General features: G+C 44.2%; 1 protein-coding gene across 1 annotated transcript in view; it reads left to right on the forward strand.

The window, feature by feature from the left end:
* The window catches only part of csmd3b (CUB and Sushi multiple domains 3b), a gene marked incomplete at both ends in the record, with an annotated part of 306,229 nt that overhangs the window by 172,324 nt on the left and 117,631 nt on the right, over positions 1-16,274 (forward strand). The window contains one exon of the mRNA XM_084484831.1: positions 5,539-5,651. Coding sequence (XP_084340957.1) covers positions 5,539-5,651 — 113 coding nt within the window. The remainder of the gene's footprint in view (positions 1-5,538; positions 5,652-16,274) is intronic.

The following is a 16,274-nucleotide window of genomic DNA, read 5'->3' on the forward strand; positions in this document are numbered from 1 at the left end:
TGTGTCGTACTTCTATCACCGTCAGGGTCTCCAACCATAGGAGACGCCACTACAGATCCTCTGCTCGGCGCAGCAACCCGTCCAATCTGTGCCACCCATCGCCCTCTACCTACACCGACCTCGAAGTGATGGGAGGACTCTGGAACTGCCAATTGGCGGTCAAGAAGGCTGACTCCATTTCGGCCTACGCATCCCTTATGACCCTCCACTTCCTGGCCCTTACAGAGACTTAGATCACTCCACCGCCTTCTCATTCTCACACACCCCAAGCCCGAAAAGGAGGTACTGGACTCCTCATCTCGCCGAAGTGGTCCTACCAGGTTCTTCCACTAGAACATTTGGCCAGATCTGCATTTGAACTCCACGCTGTCACTGTCACCCTGCCTATATCAGGCTCTTCATTGTAGTGATCTACTGCCCTCCAGGTCCCTTACGTGATTTCTATGACGAGATGGATGCCCTCCTCAGCTGCTTTCCAGAAGATGGCACACCACTTGTTATCCTTGGTAACTTCAACATCTTGCCAGAGAAGTTACACTCACCTGAACTAACCAACTTTTTCGCCACTTTTGACTTGACACTCTCCACTTCTCCCCCCACACACAAGGCTGGTAACCAACTTGACCTGATATTCACAAGGTCCTGCAGTACCTCGGCTCTCTCTGTCACCCGCTCCCCATATCTGACCATCACTTTGTTGCTTTTTCTCTCCCCCTGAAGTCCTCTCCCTCCCTCCTCTCTACCCCTCACATTGTCACCAGCCGCCTTAACCTGAAATCTCTCTCCCTCTACGTTTGCCTCAACTGTTCTGTCCTCACTACCTTCTATCAAACAATTCTCCCAACTATCCACTGAGGAAGCCTCAGACACTATGCTATCCTCCCTCTCCTCCTCCTTGGACTCCCTCTGTCCCTTCCACTCCAGATCTGCACAATCCTCACCCCCTCCACCTTGGCTGTCCGAATCTCTGCGGTCTTATAGAGCAGAGTTGCGGGCAGCTGAGAGGAAATGGAAGAGATCAGACTGTCCTAATGATCTATCGCACTATCTTTACCTTCTCTCCGATTTCACCTCCACTGTGTCAACAGCCAAATCAACTTTCTACTGTTCTAAAATCAACTCCTCCGCCTCCAACCCAAGGAAATTATTTTCCATGTTCTCTTCCCTCCTCACCCCTCCCTCCCCTCCGCCTCTTTCCTCCCTCACTGCTGACGACTTTGTCACCATCAGCTCCACTTTTACCCCTGCTACCATCCTCCCTCCACCCACCATCCTCCCTCCACCCATCCTCACCTCTGTTTTTACCCACTTCATCCCCCTCACCTCCAAATAAGTCAATAGAATAGTTAACTCCAACCACACCACCACCTGCCCTCTTGAACCTATCCCTTCCTCTCTCCTCCAGACCATCTCAGTCGACCTCCTGCCATTTCTCACCACCCTCATCAATTCCTCCCTCACTTCAGGCATTGTTCCGGCATCTTTCAAGACTGCCAGAATAAAGCCTATCCCCAAAAAACCAACCCTTGACACCACCGAGATCCAGAACTACAGACCAGTGTCTCTTCTTTCATTCCTCTCTAAAACACTTGAACGTGCCATCTAACCAACTGTCCTCCTATCGCTCACAAAACAACTTGCTTGACCCTCACCAGTCAGGCTTCAAGAAGACACACTCCACTGAGACGGCTCTCCTCGCATTCTCCCTCCGTGCTCCCAGAGCCTCGTCCCTCTCATTGGTTCTCATTCTCCTCGACCTGTCCGCAGCATTTGACACGGTGAACCACCAGATCCTCCTTGCCACTCTCGCCGAACTTGGCATTGCTAAATCGGCCCTATCCTGGTTCACAGCTTACCTGTCGAATCGCACCTATCAGGTCATATGGAATGGCTCCCTGTCCAAACCTTGCACACTTGACACTGGTGTCCCTCAAGGCTCTGTACTGGGGCCCCTTCTGTTCTCCCTCTATACCAGATCTCTAGGCTCTGTAATTACATCACACAGTTTTTCATATCACTGCTATGCCGACGACATCCAGCTATTCCTCTCATTCCCCTCCTCTGACAAAGCCCTGATTGCAAAGCACATATCTGAATGTCTGGCAGACATCAGCACTTGGACGACTGCCCATCACCTGAGGCTTAACCTCAACAAGACTGAGCTCCTCCTAATACCGGGGAGAGATTGCCCTCACTTGGTCTTACTGGTCACTGTCGAGAACATCACTGTATCTCCGTCTCCAACTGCCAGAAACCTTGGTGTGGTACTAGACAACCAGTTATGTTGCACCGCCAACATCACCGCAGTGGCCCAATCCTGCAGATTTGCACTTTACAACATCTGCAGGATAGGGCCCTTCCTCACAAGGGAAGCAGCTCAGCTTCTAGTCCAAGCGCTGGTCATCTCAAGCCTGGACTACTGCAACTCACTCCTAGCTGGACTCCCGGTCTCTGCTATTAAACCTTTGCAGCATATCCAGAACGTGGCAGCGTGCCTCGTGTTCAACCTACCTAAATTCTCCCACATGACTCCCCTCTTCCGCCACCTCCACTGGCTCCCTGTAGTAGCCCACATCAGATTCAAGATGATGACACTGGCATACAAGGCAGTCGATGGAACTGCCCCTGCCTACCTCCAAGTCTTGGTCAAACCACACACCCTAGCTTGATCCCTCCGCTCAACTACCTCAGCTGGACGTCTGGTACCGCCATCACTATGAGCAACCAAAGGTCGATCAGCTAAATCACAACTCTTCTCTATCTTGGGACCACAGTGGTGGAAAGAGCTCCCTGCTGATGTCAGGACCGCAGAGTTGCTCACCAGCTTCCGCAAACGACTCAAAACCCACCTGTTCAGAGTTCACCTAGACTCTACATAGACATTCAGTCCCTTATTTGTCTGTTGCACTATTGTTTGTTGTACATCCTGGCACTTGATGAACACACTTAATGCAGGTTGTATTCATTCATTGTACTCAATTGTGTAGCATGTACTTAATTGTGTTGTGTATGCATGTTGTGTAGCATGTACTTAGTTGTGTAGCATATGCAGTACCTAGCTATCACTGCTGAATACGGGGAATGGGGTTAGCCTGGCGAAGTACTTGCACTTCTTTACGTCTTTACTGTACCGATGGCGATATATTGTTTCACTTCTTATGACAAATGTACTTATTGTAAGTCACTTTGGATAAAAGCGACCCTAAACCCTAAATGTAAATGTAAAACTCCTACTTTGAAGCGTTAGCTTAGCGGCTGATGTGCTAGCTTCACAAAGACACCATCACAAAGACAGGGGAAATTACACCATCTGAGAGAGAGCAGGGTAGCATTTGAACTGTTTCTCAAACACACCGGTGGGGGGACGGGGGGGAGGGTACACATACATAGTTATTGGCTAACCTTTCAGTGCATCCATGATAAAAATACCCATCTTGTAATATCGGAACACATTGAACAGGCGTATTCTGCGCGCTTAGCGATGCACTCTGGGTAATGATGGCTCTAGCAGCAGGAAGTAGATTAAGGGGTTGTATCAGTGAATCCAGAGAGAAAGAGAGACAGAGGAGAGAGTAATAGGGAAGAGAGTTGGGCTAGGGAGGAAGGGAAGGAAATGGAGGGGGATAAGTGTATTAAAGAATAAGCAGTGTGATGGATACATTGGGAGTAAAAGCTTTTGCCGGTATGAGATGGTATACCAGCGAGAGAGGATGAGATGCTATCAAGGGGGATTCTAGTTTCAGCTTCAAGACAAATGCCTTTTTTTTACCAAATACAATATTCAGAGACTTTATTCTCACTGTTACTCCACAGGGCTCCAACTCAATCAGGTTTTCATGCTAAGGCAGGCAGGGATGTATTGTCATTATACCGAAATTCGTATCAATCTCATGAAGAACAAAGATGGAAGCAAGATGGCCAGTAGGTGGATAAGGCCCATGAGTATTTATTTGCAACTTTGTACTCGATTTACATACCTTGTCAGCCGAATTGTCCCGGTTGGTATATTGGTGTCTCGAATGTATCATACATATATTTATTGACGTGCATAAGATGGATGGAAATCGAAACGAGAAAGGGGATGCAGAGAGTCCACACTGAGTTATATTGTCTCTCTTTATCTGTCTTTTTAAGACTCCTCTATACACGCACGCACGCATGCGCTCGCACACACACACACACAAACACTGACTGTATACACATCTCATATCTATTGACTCAAATTGAGTTGCGTTCGCTAGCGAACAACAGTAATAAGCAAAACAGGACAGACGGACAGGTGTGTATATAATGTTATTATATATTGGGATCATTTTGAGATTCTCCCATTATGCATGACAAAAAAATGATGTATAAGCCCGTCTCACTGTATTTATCCCTCGACGCAAAAATTTGTTTCTGTTCTCATCTCCTCTCGCTCATGGACACAAACAAACACACACACACACACGTGAACACACACTCATGTATTAATGGACACTGTGCAGGTGCATTGCTGTTTCACACACTACAGTGTGTGTGTGTGTTGACATCTTGAAATTCTTATTTATCTGGGGCAGAAGGTGACCCACACATTCTCTCTCTCTCTCTCTCTCTCTCTCTCTCTCTCTCTCTCTCTCTCTCTCTCTCTCTCTCTCTCTCTCTCTCTCTCTCTCTCTCTCTCTCTCTCTCTCTCTCTCTCTCTCTCTCACACCATTGCTGTGGCCCCTCATGTGTCACTTTATTCCTCACATTTTCTCACATATTTATAGATATAACAATATATATGAATAATACATTCTTCAAAGCAAAGGACTCCAACATTCACATCACGAAGCACCAGGCACCATGGCTCTTCCTAAGACATACATTCCTGCAAAGTCTCTGCTATGTCTTAACGTATCATATCATGGTGTAGTATTGGAAGTTCCCAACATGTTGTACATCTGCAATGTGTGAGCAACTTTGACATTACTGCATAAACATACAAATCCCAAAGAAAATAAATGGTAAACAGGGAACATTGGGCACTGCTCTAGCCTTTTCAAAACAAATGATCCAATAAAATATTTTTTGTTTGATGTTTGGAGATATTTCACTTTACATAGTGTGTTAACTCCAGTGAGGAGTCACTGATCCTACCTCCTCTTCTTATGTGTTGATTGGTGCAGGCTGTGGCTGGGGATTTGTAAACATTCCATCTGAAAATAATAAATAAAGAATCTGCAAATTTTATCTAATTTGGGCACCTCACGTTGCCATTCATCCAAGATGCTCAAATCCAACATGCTCAGTGCTTTTTTTGTGTGTGGGTGTGTTTGCTCACATGCACATGTGTGTGTGTGTGTGTGAATGCGTAATTGTGTGAGGTAGGGTGCAGGCTCCAGTGGCTTCCACAAAGACGCTTCTTCACACGTGTGTGTGTGTGTGTGTGTGTGTGTGTGTGTGTGTGTGTGTGTGTGTGTGTGTGTGTGTGCGTACCTATGTGCGTATGTGTGTTTACGATCCTAACTTGTTTCTCTCCTGAGCCTCTCTTTTGTGTGACTTGTTTCGTCTCAGGTTGGCAGGCAGCAACATCCCGTCTCCCATTGTCAGCAACAAGAACTGGCTCCGCCTACACTTTGTCACCGATAGCAACCACCGTTATCGTGGTTTCAGTGCGCACTACCAAGGTAAGTGTCCATACCCGGGCTTTATATGGACAACATCTCTTACTTTACATGCACACATAGACACACACACACACATACACACACACACAAATTGATCTGTTTTTATTGATACATCTTATTCATTTATTTATTTTCAATTGGTTTATTTTTGGATCAGATTTTATTTTATTTTTGAAAGGATCTCCTGTTTGCCATCATCCACCTGCCACTAATTACAGTTCCTCTTCTCCCTATGAATACACTTGAGCCTCTCCCTCTCTCTCTTCCTCTTCCTCTCTTCCCTTCTTCTTTTTTCCCAACTTTCTCTCTCTCACTTCTTCAATTTCTCACTATCTCGTTCGCTCTCCCTTCTATTTCTCGATTACCCTCCCTCTATCCCTCCCTCCCTGGTAAGAGCCACAGACAGATATCTCTGACACAGGCCCTGACTTGTGGAAAAACACTCTTGGCTTTTGTTCATGTTTTTTTCCCCCAAAATAGATTTTGAAATTGCCCAAATGTCTGGAACCTGCACACAATCACGGGCCGAATGCGAAAATGAGACAATTTCTCCTTTTTACTTTCTTTATAGGGTCTAGTTTTTGTACTTTTTGGTCATTTCCTGGTCTTCTCTGCCCTCCTAGCTTAAAAAATGCACCTTGTCTTGCTTCTAAAGAAATATATTGTGTACTGTGTGTGTGTGTGTGTGTGTGTTTGCAACTGATTTTCTTAAGTTATTTTAATGGGTTGGATAATTAACTGTATCAGATGACTGTTTATATGGACTGCACAATTATAGTACAAATGTTTGCATGGAAAAAATATTTTAGAATCCAATATTCCACTTTTCATGCAATACAATATAACCAGATAAATTCATGAACTAATTTTTTCATGTAGTCGTGAAGAGACTTGAGGCAGATGTACAATCCAAAGAATGCCAGCAAGATTTTTATAACCCCATACCCCATTAAGATGTGTATTCCTATATAGCTTTTAAAACCTTTTTTTAAACCTATCACTATCACCTTCCAATATACCTTTTAAAACCTTATTCATAAATTTAACCTTTTTATTTTGGGTCTTCTTTTTCTCACATCATCTCTCTCTTTGCTAGCACTGTTACAGAATGGTACACTCATGCCCAACCTCCACCCGACAATTATTAGTGGACGTGACTGACAGTAATTACCATTGCATGCCCATTGGACGATGGTATTGTTAATTCCTCTTGTCACTGCTCTTCCCGTTAAACATATTTAAACTGCTCCGTATTATCACCATGTACACAGATATAGACACAGTGTTCCCAAAATCAGCTTTTTACTCCTCCCTAAATTGTTTATATTCTGCACGCACAACAGAATTAAATTAATTCTCAAAATGTCCACCACTCGTGAAAAAACACTTCTCTCCAAATCCGAGGCCACCACCAGCGACCGGGAAGATATGTTGGTCATTTTATAAATATTTTGCTTCCGTTTGTTGAAATTGAATTAGATTCGCCTCTGGCTCAATCTAGTTCCTCTACTCCCATTATCAAAGCAATACTTTTCTTTAGGGAAAGTGGAAAAACCAGCTTGTGTCGACTGTGTGCGTTTTTGTGGGAGCAGATGACATAACATATTTTTTACATTTTAGGATGAGTACAAAGCTCTCTGAAATGCATAGTAGGTGTGTTCCCGTGGCTAGGTCAACTAGTAGCCCTTCTCGCGAGCACCTGTTGAGCTTCAAACGGATAGCGTTTGAAGCTAGCTAACAACACATCAACAGATTTTTCCTATGGTTCCTTAACCTATAAAACAAGGACATTATCCTAGCTTCATTCAGGCCTGTTTTTTCTTTGTTTTAAAATGGTCGTGATTGGGGCAAGATAAACTACGGGGGCAAGAAGGCTCTAAATCGAAAGCATGTACTGTAGGCCTATCAGTATTGCTTATGGCATTTCCGTTATTTCTGTTAAGAAAAAAAGTTATTTCATTATTTCTGTTAAGCTAAAGCTGTCTGAACTGAGTGATGCAGAGCTGTGAATGTGGCCTTCACACCTTTAGAACCAGTTGAAAGAGTGTTTCTATAGCATCTGAACGCTTGTACCGCATAGTTACACAAAGAACGCTGGACTTTTACGGGCAGGCTATTTTTGTAACTATAATACATGGTAGTGTGCACTTCTTTGTGTTGATGGCCCGTGTGAAATATACACATGGAAATGATGCAAGAGTTATATTGACGCGCAGGTGATATTGGTAATGCTAAAAAGGAAATATTAATTGAAACGTCTTTGTAGAGTATGCGCTGGAGACACACAGGCTGAGCTCCCTGAGCCTTGATGATGTTGTTCTATATTAAACAGCCCGCTTTAAAATGTAAAACCCAAGCCGACCCCACCGTGTCTGAAGGTGTTCGTAGGGGAGCTCAGTGTACCTTTTTTAATAAAAGCCTTGACTAAAGGACATCCATAATTATGAGGATAAACACCCATTGTGCAGTTTGTTTTAGAAAATTACCTTTTAGTATGACAGGGCTTGGTAAAGCTGTTCCACTCGGCTCTTTCCACCTCTCCCTGTCTCTCCTTGACGCTCAAACACCTATTCCTACTGTCTTTTCTTGTGTCTTCATCCGCCCCCTCTCTCTTCAATCTCTATCTCTTCTTTCCCAAATTGCCTTGAACCTATTTCCACCTCTGGCTAAGCCCCGCCCCCTTCACACCTGCCAGCCAGCAGCTCATTACTTCTGTTCCCGTCTTCTCCCGAACATCCAGTTTGATTGATTGATTGATTGATTGACTGACTGACACCCCAGACGAGAGATGCTGTGTAATGGTTAAATAGATTTTTTGATTGATCCAAATGAGTGTTAAAAAAAGGTTAATTAACATGTTAATGAGGGGTTTCCAGTCGGATAGGTTAGTTGAGTAATTAGAAGCGCATTAGAGGGGGCTTAACGAGTCGCTGATTGAAGGCTATCTATAGTCAGCTGTCAATCATTTTATTTATTTATTCATTTATTTATTGCCTTTGTGTGGCGAGGTGGGTGCGAAGTTCACACACACACACACACACACACACACACACACACACACACACACACACACACACACACACACACACACACACACACACACAACATCACAATGTCCACAGTCCACAGTTTATTCAAAGGCACTGTAAAAGACTGCAGGCACTCTTTTACTGACTCTCAAGCATTAATTAAGGAACTTACATTTAAGAAGAATGATTTATAACGTTTAATAATGCCCAATTCACACTTCAGGGAAGCAATTTCAGATCAGTCTCTCTCTCTCTGAGAATTACGACGTTGCTCTACTTTGGCAAGTTACCTTCACAATATAACACAATGCTGTCACTCGAGAGATGGATCTAGGCACTGCCAGTTAGCTGGGCCCACTTCAGGGTGTGTGTGTGTGTGTGTGTGTATGTGTGTGCGTGTGTGTGTGTGTGTGTGTGTGTGTGTGTGTGTGTGTGTGTGTGTGTGTGTGTGTGTTGAAATTTGTGTGTGTACGCGTGTCTTTGTGGTCAGTGGGAGCAAGTCTGTTATAGGTCAAGCTTTTGGCTCTGAAAAAATCTTTCTTCTGCCATCCAAATGTTGAACTCATGAATATTTAATGTTCAACCCTAATGATTTGTGTGTGGAGAAAGAGAGAGTGAGTGATAGAAAGAACATTAAAATGGACAACGGCAGTAAAACAAAATTCCATATCCAGAGAGAACCCAACACAGTTTAACGTGTTTAAACGGTTGGCAGCATGTTTTGGCAAAATATGAAAGTATGAAACATTCTGAGGCATAAGTACACTGCTGCCGATGTAAAAACATGTTGTATATGAACAGAGAGAGAGAGAGAGAGAGAGAGAGAGAGAGAGAGAGAGAGAGAGAGAGAGAGAGAGAAGATGGGACTACCTAACAGTTGGCTCTGTAGTAGCTGTATTGAGCCATGTGAAAGCCCGGGGACCCTCTCAACAGCCAAACAAAAGCCAACGGCACCGTTGGCTTTTTGACTGTTGGTGTGTAATTTGCATACCTAATTGAAACCCACAAACTTTCCTATGAACACGCTATAGGCTCAAACGGTTCCTGTTTTTTTTCCCAGACCCTAAATGAAAGTAATTTTCCACGCGTCTGTACACATCACACCCCAAGACACCAAACAATCAGCAAGATATGGAATGTTTTCTTTTCATCCTTATAATCTCTGACAGTTTAGTCCATAAGTATAAACACACACACACACACACACACACACACACACACACAGAAACACACGTTCAAGGTGACATATTATACCACCAGGTGTGTGATTAGCAGTTACAAGCCATTTTGAAAGACTCTTCTGACATCATAGGGTGGCATGTCCACCTAGTGGTTTGACGGATAGATGAACAACGTTTGCTACAGTCCACTGGGTAGGCTGGTAGACTGATGTATCCATCATAATTCTAGGTGGACACACACACTTGTGATGTCAGAAGAGGCAGATTTTAAACACGGCTTGTAACGGCTAATCACACTCACAACTGTTGGTATAATATGTCACCTTTAAAGCTATATGTAACGGGCTCCATCGAGTACTGAACGAGGTTAAGCGGTAGTTCAACAACAGGTCAAGTGCCATGTACTCATACAGTATATTCCCCCGGTGATACGCTGATAACCATGGAATGCTGGTGAATGCTGACCAGTGCACGCTTAATTAAGGCTCAAAAGTCAAACTTATGTTGCCTCATTCCTGACCTATATTGAATATTTCCGGAGAAACTCGCGCAATGCTAACAGCATCTGCTAGCATGACTCGGCTGGGCGATGACGCACCACTTTTCAACTCCATGAAACCTGCTAATGCCAACTTTAACCCTGGGTTCTGCGTTGATATTCTTTTTTTTTTTCTGCAATACTAAGTAATACAGTAATCGTGCGTACACAGAGGGATGAGGGCATTGCGCTGACACTCTTGATAAAAAAAATAAAAATAAAAAAATGAAAAATAAATATTAAAACCGCTTCAAATATCCATCTTGAGCGAGACCAAGGTTGCTCGCGCTCCCGCTACCACTGAATAACTGATCTCGAGGGAAGAGACAGCAATAATACATCTGCAGCTTCTTCGCAATATTTTTCCATGTGCACGTATCATCTTTTGTGGCGCTCTGCCGAACGACTCCGATGCGCTGACCTGTGGTGAACTGCCGTTGATGTTGTGTCGAGTTATGGTGCAAAGTCAGGGATAAAGTATGGCGAGGCTGGTAATTATAGCGAAGGGTGACGCAAAATGGAGGGGTCTTGAATCACCATGAAGGACGTCTGATTCTGTCCGATTTTCAACACTCACAGAATTGAGTATTCCACAAAGCGGTGTAATAAAAGCCGCCGTCGCAGCTCTAAGTCGGTTCTCAGTGCCTGCTGATCTGTGACGATGAGCGACCAGCTCTCACAGAATTACACCCTTAAACAACCCCCTGTTTTACCTTTTTAGGACACGGCTACCTATGGTAACCTTTGCGGTTCCTCTGACTGCACTTTCAAGGAGTCATTTTGCGCTGTGGCAATTATTTATAATGAGTCGGAAAAGAAGAAAAAAATGTCTAACCTTACCCAGCCCCACTTTAGGACAGCCAGACAAATTAGAAGGGAGGTCTGCCAGTCAGTGATTCTGTCAGTTAGTAACCTACCATCCTATGACAATATGTAAACGATGAATTTGGTATTAGTACTAAATACTAGGTCCGTTAGCCTACAGTCTAACATAGCATTAGTGTAGCCTTCATATTTTGTGATGTCTTGCTCATTAGAGAAGGTGAAGTATAGCTTCAATCAGCTAGCATGTTAGCAGTTATGACAGGCCGTCTAGCCAGTTGAAGGTTTGCCAGAAACTCGATTTACTGCACAAAGGGCAGTTTTGCGACAGGATTAATGTGTGAGAGTAGCCGCTTCAACGCACAAGCCTTATTAGGGAGGAGTCCTTTTCCTTCTCACAGTGCACAACTTCTAGTTCCCGAGTAGTGGTTGAGTGGTTGGCACGATTTTTTGTAAGGGCTCCAGCCTGAACATACTTTTGGTCGCCAGATTTTAAGTAACTTGATCCCGAAATCCAGAACAGAGAGGCTTTGCATTACATTCGCTTATCGTTTTGTTTCCGTGGGGATATATTTTCATGAACACCGTGTCTAAAGACAAGTGTTCCCACCGATTCCAGTATTCCTGAGAAGTTGTCTCTCCAGTTTGAAATCCACCTCTATTAAGGCAACTTTACCTCAGTGGAGAGAAATTATTAGAGTAAATCTAATAATTACTCTAATTATTAGAGTAAAAAATCTAGATCCAAGATTAATCTAGATTAATCTTGGAATTAATCTAGATTAATCTAGATTAAAATGGCTCATTTGAATTCTGCCGAAGGCATTCATAATATATGTGTGCCACCTAAATAATGACTAAAAGTAAGTCTTTGAGAACAGGTTTCTCAAGCCAGGTGGCGCATTAGACCAGGGGCTCATCTCCTGTTTCCAAAATGCATCACAAACTCAAACGCGGGAAAATATAACGGCGCCGGGACGCGCTCTCGCTACAGGTCCACGGGAGGCTCGTCTCCGGTGCGCGTCGCGGCAGCCGTTGACGGCAGACGGCTGGTACGTGTCCGCCTACCGCCGTACCAAGGCGGGCAGCTCGGAGGAAGATTTGGATTATTACAACAACAACACCAATTATTTTGACGCTCTGATGTCACAATCAACCCAAAACGTGTCATCGCTCACCCAAGTTGTTTCTATTATCATTGCTACATTGTCTCCAGCATATGGCGCGATTATGGACAGTATATTTTTTTAAACACTCAGCTTCTGGTTAGTTCAACTTTGAGAATAGATTAACAGCAATATTTTTTTTATCGCCCGATAAGAGTCTCGCGTTAACGCAGCACGTTAACGCCGATAACGGCCCACCACTAATATATATATACATATAACGTCATATAATAATTTATAAAAAATATTTGTATTACAATAGCAATGTTCTATAAAATAATACGCTTAGAACACAGCACAGCAATCTCATGACACATTCATTTGTAACCTTTCTTTAGCATTCAGTTAAACAGAACATCATCACTCATGCCTAAATGGATAATGATGTTCACGGGGAAATTCGGGAAACATGGTGAATAAAACATAAATTCACGGTTTGTTCGTCAGACTCTTTTGACTGGATCCATACGTCCCCCCAAGGGGACGTCTGCGGTGATGTCATCCATCACAGCAGAACAGACACACAGACAAAATGGCTGCCAGACAGGCCTCTTCTGCGTGTGTTGGAGTGGTTCTATTGAAATGTATGGGAAAGGATTCGCCTTGGTTCCCTTTGCACAGGATTGAGCTTAAAATGGGGGATAGTCTTTGGACAGTCTGGGCATACATCCAGTTCTGGATATGCATGCATATATAGTGACTCCTCGTTTATTTTAGACGATGTGGGATGGATGGGCTTAATACAACACACACACACACACAAATACGCACTGGACATACACGTAATACACAAGCACTCTCTAAATGAATTCATTTTTAAACCATTTATTTATCTCCTGGCTATCTCCAAAAAATAAACCTTGTTTTCGACAATAACTTCAGCCCACTGCGCCCCCCCCCCCCCAAACATTGCACTCTTAATAAAGCCACCTTGGGCCCATTGGATCAAAGCAGGCTACATTGATGTGACAATGCTACAATCATCTGCACCAGTGTTAACGCCGGCCTTACCCTCAAATACCTTTGGAGTACAGAAAGATCTTTTTGAAGTGTGCAGAGCCACCCAGGTGGACCCTCATCGGCCCTCAGTCGGACTAATCCTCCCGGACTTGTGTCCACTCCGATGTCCGTCGGGTCTGGCAAACCCTGCTAATGCAACGGCTGGGAATTTGGAGAGTGTCACTACGCATTGTGTTGTGTGTGAGTGTTGGCGAGTTTCCCCATGACTTTAGCGAGGCACACTTTAGTATTTGTCATCCATGTTTAACTCTCAGGTGTTTTTGTGTGTGTGTGTGTGTGTGTGTGTGTGTGTGTGTGTGTGTGTGTGTGTGTGTGTGTGTGTGTGTGTGTGTGTGTGTGTGTGTGTGTGTGTGTGTGTGTGTGTGTGTGTGTGTGTGAGTGCGAGCGTGTGTGAGTGGTTGCTTGTCAATCTATATATCCATCAATATACATCCTATGTCCCTGAACGTGATTGGATAGCATTCATGCATGCTCATAATTATGTGTGAGTGTGTGTGAGTGTGCGCGCGTGTAGTACACAAGTGTGTATTCCTATCTGTCTGAGTACAACGCGCCAGGGCCGGGTACAAACAATCCATTTCCTTCCCCCATGGCAGTCACCCACCAATCACATCGCTCCATCATCTCTACTCATTACGTATTCATGAGTTTCTATGTCTGCGGGGGTTGTGATTGGCTCATAATGAACGGCGGAGGGCATCATCAGTCAAGCCGAGCCACGCAGCCACCAAAATCAGTCAGTCAGCACAATAGTAGCGCCTGGCAACCGTCGGCACAGAAACATTTTTCACGTATTGAGACTGCACTCGCTCAGGGTGGATGAAACTCTCGGTAGTGGGTTACTGTACAGATCCGGCTCAATCCGGCACCCCTGTAGAACCCCCCCCCTCCCCAAACCCAACCTCACCCTACTGCCACCGCGGTTACAGAAAACGTATCAGAATGATGCATTCGTCGTGAGTTGTTATTCGCTAAGTATAGCGCTGGGTAATTACTACAGCCCGCGCCGCGGCAGCACTGGTAAGATGGAGTGTCCTGTTTACAGACTGCAAAGAAAGAAAAAAAAATCATAGATGGCGTATAAATAATCCTCGCGACGTAGTATTTTTATTTTTTTATTGTTTTGTTTTTTGTTCTTTCTCTCGTCAGCAGCTGCAGACAATACACCAGAGTTTTAGGAAAATGATGCAGAGTCATAAATCTTGTGTCATATAGATATTTATATATATATATAGATACTGTATAAAGGGCGAAAGGACTAAAGAATAAAGAGTAATACAGTGTATGCAAAGACATAATATGTCTTACACTGCATACACTGTATTACTCTTTATTCTTTAGTCCTTTCGCATATGCTTTCATGCAAAGCGCCTTACAGTGAACAGAGCTACAGAACTAGCATTGAGCAGGTATTCAAGGTCGGCATCTCGCTCAAGCCTCTCTACATGTGGACCGTGTGCACCGGGCTTCAAACCCACAAACATTCAGCTCAGCCGTGTGTCAGGCACCATAACGACCAGATTACTTGCCCATTGTGTTGTGTTGTTTTAAGAGGGTGTATTTTACCGACACTGGCTCCCAGCCCTACACGCTATATTCATTTTTTTCTCCCAACATTGTGGAGCTAATTACACTCGGCCCCGTCGAGGGAATATGCGTGAATACTTTTTTTTCTGCGACGAGGCAATATGGGGACACGTTGTGCAGTAATTAGTTCCTTCTTAGCAGGATGAGATCGCCAGAGCTCTGAGCGTTCGTTAGCTGCGACGGCATATTGTGTGATGACGAAAATAAAGAAAAGAAATTAATGGAATCAGTTACGGCCATGAGTGCCGCCTCCTCCTGGCACACTGGCTTTGTGCGCCAGGAGTAAACAATGGGGTGCTGTACCACCGTTCACTCACGATGACCACGTCTTTCTGTGATAAGTATACACGCCAGTTCCAAAGATTAAGCAACGTGCTCTCAAGTTCGCTCTTTCCTTTATACGGTACACAGCCTACACTGTGTTTCAGTTCGGACCTCACACTCCGACCCACCGATACGTGGTCACGGCTGAACTACATCGACCCCTTCCCAACGCACGTTGTCTGTATACGTTGTGAGTGCAGTAACGAAACAGACCGAACAACTGAATGAACTGCGGTTATCAAAGAGTTTTGCGATGGTCTTTGCGCGGCCCACAAGGATGAGTGAGAAGAGAACTTTACAGGTCACAGGCAAGAGTGAGGGCGTCTTCGCTTGAAGACCCCCTGAGTCCTGCCTGTGACCTGTAAAGCTCTCTTCTCACTCAACCTTGTGGGCTGCAATTCAAACATTGACTAATGGGAAACATATTCCACTGTCACTGAGCCAAACCAATCCACTCTATTGAATCACTGGCTCCCCCTTAGTTGTACGTATTTCCTTGCCAAAAAAAAACAGTAAGAACAGAAAAAAGAACAGTCTAATTTAAATGTTAGGTTTCGAGGAAAAGGAAATCCAACAGAGGCTGTGTCTTCAGTAAATGCAACGGCCGCTGTCCAAATCACTGGAATATAAATGATTTACGGGCACCACCTGCAGGGAGTAAAATATCTTTGTGGAAGGCTTGTCAGTTAATGGGCGAGGCTGACATAATTCAGCTTTTTCCCGTCGTTGTGAGGGAAACAACAATGAAGAGGCAATCTTTGGCCGCTGCTCACAACTAATGTCTGTTTTGCGAAGCGACAGATAGTAGATACGCACTAACCTTAGGTGCCATAAAATGCCACATTGTTGTCCATAGAGCACATTCAAAACACAACACTGAGCTATCAGGTTACTTTGGTCTCAGGAATCTAACCTTTCAATGAATTTCACTGTTGCATTCGTGTTAAGGCACAAGA

Source organism: Micromesistius poutassou (assembly GCF_964030765.1).
Source record: "Micromesistius poutassou genome assembly, chromosome: 20".
NCBI lineage: Eukaryota > Metazoa > Chordata > Actinopteri > Gadiformes > Gadidae > Micromesistius > Micromesistius poutassou.